The sequence below is a fragment of the Pimephales promelas genome, chromosome 13 (genome assembly GCF_988280905.1).
Source record: "Pimephales promelas chromosome 13, fPimPro1.hap1.1, whole genome shotgun sequence".
NCBI classification, from domain to species: Eukaryota; Metazoa; Chordata; class Actinopteri; order Cypriniformes; family Leuciscidae; genus Pimephales; species Pimephales promelas.
Window position 1 is genome coordinate 12,654,906 of NC_142781.1, and position 9,372 is coordinate 12,664,277.

The following is a 9,372-nucleotide window of genomic DNA, read 5'->3' on the forward strand; positions in this document are numbered from 1 at the left end:
GGCTGGAAAAGGACCGATCTTCAGTGGAGGATTGTACATGGTATGATAGCTACAAACAGACACAGAGCACACCTTGATCCAAAGGTAGGGGAGGGTTACCCTTTTTGTGGGGTACAGCAAACAATTTTCCATTTGTTTCTTAATTGTGGGAGATTGCAGATATTATTTTCTCAATTAGAGAAGTGGTGCCAAATGTTGGACATCGTGTTTACCCCATTGGTTTTTTTAATATATTAGAAGTAAAAAGGATGTACTTGTTTTACTAAATTTCTTATTTGGACATGCAAAAATGGTTGTCAAGTAAAGGAAAATTGAATGACACGGGATCAACCGATGTTTTTTGTCACAGATTGGAGATTGGATTACCCGCTAATAAACTACTGCTCATGGATTCTCTGCTTCCCATGTGGTTTACGTGACAGTTGTAGCAATTTTGAAAGGCTCGCTAAAAACATGTGTTAAAATAGAATAACTAATTGATAATCTTGAGAATTTTAAATGTAAATGGACAATTTCTGATACACAATGACGTTCCACTCATAGTTACTGCAGGCGGAAAACAAAAAAGTATCATCACCAAAACTTAAAATGGCTAATTGGCTATTTGTTTAATAATATTGAAATATTATTGTCACTGTCACTTGATGGTGGATCTGGTGAAGAAGGTGATAGCGAAAACAAATATTGATTTAGAAGATGTTTGAAATGATAGTTTTGAGAATATGTTTGAGATGGCGAATATGAGCCAGATGCTGAATGTTCTGGGAAATGAGCTCTGATGAGGACAGTGATGATGATATTAAACATCTGCTCAAACTGAGCACTTACAAGCTCCGAAAGATAACAAATGCTTTATTGTATTCTTCTGTAATTGTTACTCTAATATCAGGAGAGTTTTATATTATTGCGAAAGGTAGAGATCCATAGATCCAGGTCGCTATAAGACCTGAATATGTAATAATAATTGGTGAAACATTCATGCATTTAAGGGTTATGCCGGGAAGAACAGGCCATGTGATTAATCGCCCTTTTATCATCATCATCTCTGATGCCAGCTTTTCAGCTTCATGTACAGTGTGTGTGCGTCATTTTAATGGCTTGCCATGACAAACATAACACAGCACCTTACTCTCTCAGTAGGTTGTAACTCACAGATAGACTAATGTTGTCTGGCTCATCAATATTGAGACAACATGTAATGTTTCATTCACCAACTTCGCTACCCTTGATTGACTCTAACAACAACAACCAAAAATCTACCCATTCCCTCTAAGGAGACTCTTATCTATAAGAAGGCCAGATGTCTTGTCTCTGTGTCCGTTGTATAAAGTTCCCAGGCTCCTTTGCATGAGCAAGATAATTAATGAGAATTAGGTCAGTCATCTCTTAGCTTTTAGATCTTATAAACCAACTAAACAATCCACCAGGAAGAGTAATTCATGCACTTAAAATGATTACAAAATAAAAGTGGAGAGGAAGTGAAGCTGAGTCAGGATTTGCTGTTGTGACATTCGTGGTGAAGTGAATTCAAGTGTTTTCCACTGTATTTATTTCCTGGATCTGACGAGGATGTAGACATGGCGTCAGACTTCACATTAAAAGAATGGCTAATGCTGCTGTCTGTGCAATATTCACTGATGTCAAATAAAATTACTGCAGTAAGTCAAGCTGCTGAGAAACCAAAGGTTTGAGGCATGGAGATTTGCTGATATTGTCTGTTCAAACAGATCGAGGATTAAATTATAGATTGTAAATCCCCCCCTTTTGACTGTGGTTTTATTATTATAAATAAAGTAATGCCCCTTTAATTGTCTTTTTCATTTGTTTTAGTACACTGAATTTACAGTAAATCCATTATTCACCACAGAATGTGCTCAACCTCAAACCTCTCTGGAAACGCAGAGCTCTGTCGGACAGAATCACAGATGGAGCCGTGATGCAAATAATCTACTATCTGGTGCTTATTAAAGGAAAAGTTGCCCAACATTGAAAATTCTGTCTTCTTACTCATGCTTAAAAAACAAAACACAAAAACAGTCATGTTGTTTTGCCACACAATTAAAATGAAATTTTATAGTGACCACAATCTGTCCATCTTAAAAAAATAAATAAATAAATAAATAAATAAATAAAAGAGGCTGTCGTTTCAGTCATTATTCAACTATAATATTCATGTGTGCTGCATGATGTTCTTGAAGGTTTCCTAACCATTAGTGATGATTGCTTTGTGGAAAAGACAATAACAGAAAATAAAACCAAAAGTTTGCATGGTTGAGTTATTAAGACATAACTGACTTTTTTGACAAAGTCCTGCTGTTACCATGTTTGTCCTCTTGGGGAAAAGGTCAAACGTTCACTAAGAAGAAGTAATAAAATGCAGAATCATGGTTTTAAGCCCAAATATTTGTCTTTTTAGTAACACTGTTTACCAAATAATTTCTTTCATTTACTATTTCAGCAATTCTTTTCACATGACCTGCATCCACAAATCTTCATGTTTTCTTGTGAAGGGAGCAGTTAAAAAAAAATTATTGTGTTTCTATGCAAAGTATTAAAAGCTCAATATATCTAGATTGTGGGTTCTTTCAAAGTATTTTCTACTTTTACACACAGTTTTTTTTTTCTCTTTCATGTATTTTGAAATAAATTGCTGTACTGCCACTGTGTGGAAAAGCTGCCTCGTTGCACATGTTTTACAGGGTGGAGAGAGTCATGGTCCATTAGAGTTGTTAAGAGAAGTACAAATATGCATATCCCGGTGCCTCTGAGCAAATATGGGACCAGCTTGACACATCATCAGAAAACACCAGCAATCCTGAAAGTTATTAGGTCAATGACAAAGAATGAACAAAATGATGAGAAGGAAATCTTGTTCTAAATTTTATTTTTGAAGGGAGAAAAAACATTTAGACATTTTCAAAAATGTCATGTAGTGGTCTGAATTATTGGCACTATTGGCACCCTTGGTAAATATGAACATTGAAAATAAATATGTGTTGTTTATCCTTTGATTTTTTTTATTTTAAAAAAAGAAAGAAAAAATCACAAAAATCAATTATTGCTTCACAAGCTATTTAATCAGTTCATTGAATCAGTTGGAGCTTGTTTCGCATTGCTGGCAGTCAGCGGCTGAATCAACTCATCCAAGGCCATGGTTCTCAGTCGAAAAAGGGTGGCTTGTAGCTGAAATTATGCATGAGGTCCACTAGTAGATAGATGCTTAATCAGAAGATTTTCTCCCAATCCAAAATCAATACTTGGAAAATTGAACTTTGATATGACTACATAGATATTGCTTGATGTTACAACATTTTTTTGTGTGTGTGTGTGTATGTACAGAAGGAATGGGTGGATATTCTGGAGCAACTTGGCATTTATGATTAGCCATTGGCCATCTTTGGTTTGAAGGGGAACAATTTACAAACAACGGCTTCATGCAATTTAGGATGATGCGCACTATAGGTTCACTGAGTGTAGATGTTGGTGTGCAACTATGCCATCAAAACCCATGTAATTGCAAGAAAATACTTTCTGAATAGCTGTCCACTGTAGTGACTTTTATGGATGAAAGGGTTAAAGGCCAATTACCGCACAGTCAAACGCCGACAAACAAGTTGGCTGTTGGATTTAGAATTTTAGGAAAAATAATTATTCACACTGGCCCCAACATACCCTGACAAACGCGAACATGGTCAGTTGGGTGAAAACAAACCCCAACCAGCACCAACAGACTCCGATAATAGACGCCACTGATCTGACTAAAAACAACAACAAACGTGTTTGTTGGCGTTGCCGTCACACCGTACGTCCAGTAGGGGCGGTAATGCGCGTTACTTGCTTTTGCCAACCGCTGATATTAAACAGCACGAAGAAGAAGCGACAGAGCGTAGCGGCAGTGAAACATGGCGGATACCAGGGAGAAAGGTTTACAAGACTACAGAAAAAAATTATTGGAGCACAAAGAGATTGACGGACGCCTGAAAGAGTGTGAGTAAGATGTCTTTCCGTCCACGTCAGACTGTTATTTACCAGTTTGACACCGTCTCCGGCTGTTGTTTGTTTTATTTCGACAGTCTGTGCTGTAAGTCGCTTTGTCATGCAGTGCTGAAATGAATTAGCGGCTAATGGTAACAGCTAAGATGACCGACAGATATCATTCACAATATTAAATTAATATACACAGCATATTTTGAAGCGCTCTTTCTGTATTTAATAACATGTACAATGAAAAATAGTAATTTCTCGGTCAGTTATTCTCCTTGAGGAAACACTCACCAATGGTCGTTTAGCATCTCAGTCTGATACATGAAGCAGATGCAACTTTGATCTCATGTTTGAATGTTTCTATCGCTTCATTGGCCCGTTTCAGTGAGAGAACAGCTGAAGGAACTCACTAAACAGTATGAGAAGTCTGAGAATGATCTGAAGGCTTTACAGAGTGTGGGACAGGTAAGGTCGAAGCTAAATCTGCTGCAGTGTTTTATTAAACCAACATGAACTGCTTTTCTGATGGTCTGATGTATTCATTGTCTTTGTAGATTGTTGGTGAGGTTCTGAAACAACTGACCGAGGAGAAATGTAAGTCCAGAACACTTTTATTCTGGTGTAACAGTTAGTTGATACTCAGTCTAATGTGGTTATGTTCCTCAATTTCTTCTTCTTTTACAGTTATTGTCAAAGCAACCAATGGCCCACGCTACGTTGTTGGATGTCGCAGACAGGTGAATGTATTGATTGTACTTTATAATTAATCCTGACATGAATGAAAACTTTATTTTTATTTCTAAATGGAACAGTATTGAACCATGGTGTGTGAAATTATAAAGCCAATGAACTACTATTCTATGGGAGTTCATAAGACAGCAAGTTTTCACCATTATAATGTTTTAACTGTATAGTATACATTTTAACATCTACCTTCACTATGCCTTATGTCTCTTCTTATCTGTGTCTTAAAGTCCCAGACTTCATTGCATTCCCATTTTCTATATGAAGTTTACACTCGAGGAGGAAAAACTCCTCAGTCCCAAAAATATGCAATTTGCTGCAGTTAATATAGACCATTTCACAAGATGTAAACAACACTGGTCCAGAAGCACTTCCTGTTTCAGTTTTTTAACACTACATAAAAGCTGGGACAAAATACAACCAACAGAACATTTAAAACTGAGTCAAAAAGTTAAACCAACATCTTTAAGATGTTTTCTTTACATGTGAAATAAAGAAAACCGTTACAAACTGAAACAGGAAGTGTTTCTGGACCAGTGTTGTTTACATCTTGTGAAATGGTCTATAGCCAAAAAGAAAGTTGAAATTCTGATAACTTGTAAATCAATGAGTTCTTGCTATAACAGTATAGCAGACTAACATAGTCATCAAACTATATCTCCCAATAAAATGATATTTAAATGCTTATTTTAATGGTCAAAGCTCATGTCGTTTATCTTATCTGGTCATATGTTGTTTTAGCTGGATAAAAGCAAGCTTAAACCAGGCACTAGAGTGGCTCTGGACATGACAACTCTCACTATCATGAGGTAAGAGGTTGTGCTCTTAGCTACCAGTCTGAGTTTATTTGTGTATAGAAAATATTATATTTAATATTCAGCCAGTACATTTGACCAGAACCCTGTTTTTAAATACTTTTTTTTGTTTGTTTAAGGTATTTGCCTCGGGAGGTGGATCCTCTTGTGTATAACATGTCCCATGAAGATCCTGGCAGCGTTTCTTACTCCGAGATCGGTGGATTGTCCGAGCAGATCCGTGAGCTGAGAGAGGTCAGCAAGACGCTCATATATCATTGTCATCTAATGAAATGTTCACCATTATTTGATCAACAATACAGTAAAAACAGTGATATTGTGAAATATTAGTACATTTTAAAATAACTGTTTCTATTTGAATATTTTTTTTTTATTTAATTTCTTCCTGTGATGGCAAAGTTGAATTTTCAACATCATTATTCTAGTCTTCAGTGTCACTTTCTCCTTCAGTAATCATTCAAATAATAATATTATATGCCGATTTGCTGCTCGAGAAACTTTATTGTAACGGTTGTGATGTTTCAATGGACATCACAAAAAAAAAAGATATTTTTATATCAAACTATGTTATACATATTCTTTGAATAGAGTTCAAAAGAACTAATGTTTCTTTTTCCTAAAATTTTCACTCACTTTTGATCGTTGATGAACAAAGATATTAATTTCTTTAAAAACAAAACCAAACATTTTAACTAAGCATTTATATTCTTTAAATATTCTTATAATCGTTTTGCTGATATCAAGTGCAAATCGGCTCATTAGGTGTTTAAATAGGAAGGACATCAAATAATTTTGTTAGACCATTTTCATATGCATCTGAACACTCGTATGTCTGAATGTATAAATGCAGCTTTTAATTATACTGAACTTGTTGAACGGTTTTAATAATGGATTCTCTGTTGTAGGTAATTGAGCTTCCTCTGACCAACCCTGAGCTGTTCCAGAGGGTGGGCATCATCCCTCCCAAGGGCTGCCTCCTGTACGGACCCCCAGGTCAGTCACTCTGCTGTGGTTTGGTGGACACTTACTTGTTATGGAGATGTGCAAATATGAAACAAGTGTGGTTTTTTTTTTTTTTTTTTTTTTTTACAAATATTTTATTTATTTTTTGAAAGGCACTGGAAAGACCCTTCTTGCCAGAGCTGTGGCCAGTCAGCTGGACTGCAACTTCCTGAAGGTATGTTGGTTTAGATGCAGTAAAGCTGGAGTTTAACTGTTATGGTTAAGGTCATAGTGTTGAATAAAATGTGTTGTTTATCAGGTCGTGTCCAGCTCCATTGTTGACAAGTACATTGGTGAGAGCGCCAGACTCATCAGAGAGATGTTCAACTATGCCAGAGACCATCAGCCCTGCATTATCTTCATGGATGAGATCGACGCTATTGGTAATGCTCTTCTCCATGTCGTATTCAAGCCATGGCAATTGTGCAGTTGTTCTGAATTTATAATAACACACGCTTTGTTTTTGAAGGTGGACGTCGGTTTTCTGAAGGAACGTCTGCAGATAGAGAGATCCAAAGGACACTTATGGAGGTTTCAAAATTTGTCAATTGGAATTTTTTTCTTTATTTAAAAATGTTTATTTTGTCTATTAATGCCTAATTTAATTGTAGACCTTCCTGCATATCAAAATGTACACGATGAAAACCACGCTGATCGCATGATTAAATATTTTCATCTCTATCAGCTGTTGAATCAGATGGATGGATTTGATACTCTGCATAGAGTTAAGATGATCATGGCCACTAACCGGCCGGACACTTTAGACCCTGCGCTACTGCGTCCTGGCCGACTGGACAGAAAGATTCGTACGTTTGTGTTTCAGTATCCCTCTTTATAGATTCAGTGACTGTACTTGGAAATGTAAACTTTTCTTTCCTCACCATACAGACATTGAGTTGCCTAATGAACAGGCTCGCCTGGACATCCTGAAGATCCACTCTGGGCCCATCACCAAGCATGGAGAAATAGGTGCACCTTCATGACTTTCCGGTCTTTTATTTTTGGAGTATTTCCTTTTTTTTAATATTTCCTTTTCCGCTCATCACATTTCCCTTTTGTCTCCAGATTATGAAGCCATCGTGAAGCTTTCAGACGGTTTCAATGGAGCAGATCTGAGGAATGTGTGCACTGAAGCTGGTAGGAAATGTCACATTGAAAAGTGCCAATCAAGGAGTTTGTTTTAAAGAAACATTAAACTATATTTGCCATGACCTATCATGTATGTACAAACCAAGACAAAATCCAGTCATATTAGGGAACAGGAACGTGTTGCCCTCCAAACAATAGGTCTTTTTACTGTGTTTAACCCAGGATTATCATCATTCTAAACCCCACTTTTAACAGTTATGAAACCCTGCTCTGAAAAATGCCAAATAGTGACCAAAAATGTGACGACTTGAGTGAAGAGGAGACCGTTTCATTATTTCATTATATATACATTTAGGATAAACTCAACAGGACCGTCTGCAATATATAATTCAGGGATGCCAAATGCTAGGGCCTATCTGAAAACAATTTGCGTGTGGCGTTTGTCCAATCAGTGACACCACACATTTAACGCATGGTTTAGGAATGTACAGTGTGAAACGACATCTTGTGAAAGCCCAGAATTAATTAACCTGGGTAAATTGAGCAATGTGAAGCAAGATAACCCAGGATTTTGTTTGCCTGGGTATAGAATGACCCAGGGTTAACTATTTCAAGTGTGAAAATCCCTAATGTGTAAATCGAAGGCTATTAAAAAGGGTTGTGAATCATCTAGACTGTAATTTGTGTGAAATGAGTTAAAATATAAACATTACATTCTAGAACTTGCCTCGCTTTAAATGGTACCACCTCTGTTGAGGTTCCAAGCGTCAGAATCGTCACTATCAGCGTCATTGTATTTGTGGAAAAGCGAAGCGATCACGAACCGAGCCGTGCCGTACCAGCAGTAAAAAAGCGAAAAAGAAAGAAACGTTTAACATTTGCTTTCTTGACTTTCTAACATTTACAGAGAAACTGTCAAATGTAAGTTATGCACTGGGGAAAATGCCTCAAACGTTAGAGCACCTGTTAAGGCGAGCTGTGTTAAATGCTTATGAGTTAGTTTGAAGCGCTTCAGAAGCATTCTTATGTTTAAGACAACTTGGATCATGCACTTCTGCAGCAGTCCTCCAATATTTTTCAGATGCTTTTATCCATAGAAATGTGGACAAAAAAAACCCAATGAAACCATTTTAAATTTATGTTGGATGTCAGCTGTTAATGGAGAGGTGTTTTTTGGGTCTAATGGTGTGATGCTAACCTTGAACTTTTGATTGAGTCCTTCTCCTCCTTGTCCCACAGGTATGTTTGCCATTCGTGCCGACCATGATTATGTGACTCAGGAGGATTTCATGAAAGCTGTGAGGAAGGTGGCAGACTCCAAGAAGCTGGAGTCCAAACTGGACTACAAACCTGTATAAAACCACAGTTTTTGTGCAAAGTATAAACGTGAGGGGTTAGTCAGATATCAACACTGTCCATGGACACAACACTTTTTTTGTTAAAGTTACTGCAATCGATTTTTTTTGTCAACATTTGAAAACATTTCCATTGCTACCATCAAGTGACTTCAGTTGTTCAGTTAATGCATTGTTTAGCCCCAATTTAATACAAATCTTTACCTGTTGGCCGAGGATGTAGACCTGAAAAATGATACGGCTCTTTATAATTCTGTGTGACCAGTTATATAAAATGCGTGCCTGGCCTGCTTCCTTCCACATTATTAAAGTCAATGATAAAAGAAAGAAGTAATAAAATATACTCCCATGGTTTTTCCACAGTATTGCTGTTCTTCAATCTC

General features: G+C 36.9%; 1 protein-coding gene across 1 annotated transcript; it reads left to right on the plus strand.

Moving 5' to 3' along the window:
• The first annotated feature begins 3,832 nt into the window (after window positions 1-3,832).
• Window positions 3,833-9,351, plus strand: psmc6 (proteasome 26S subunit, ATPase 6). Its single transcript, XM_039693022.2, has 14 exons — window positions 3,833-3,987; window positions 4,370-4,449; window positions 4,539-4,578; window positions 4,669-4,721; window positions 5,470-5,537; window positions 5,663-5,777; window positions 6,449-6,536; window positions 6,659-6,720; window positions 6,805-6,928; window positions 7,015-7,076; window positions 7,231-7,351; window positions 7,434-7,514; window positions 7,611-7,682; window positions 8,874-9,351. The coding sequence occupies exons 1-14, from the start codon at window positions 3,903-3,905 to the stop codon at window positions 8,990-8,992; spliced, it is 1,170 nt and encodes a 389-aa protein (XP_039548956.1). The 5' UTR covers window positions 3,833-3,902; the 3' UTR covers window positions 8,993-9,351.
• The last annotated feature ends 21 nt before the right edge of the window (window positions 9,352-9,372 follow it).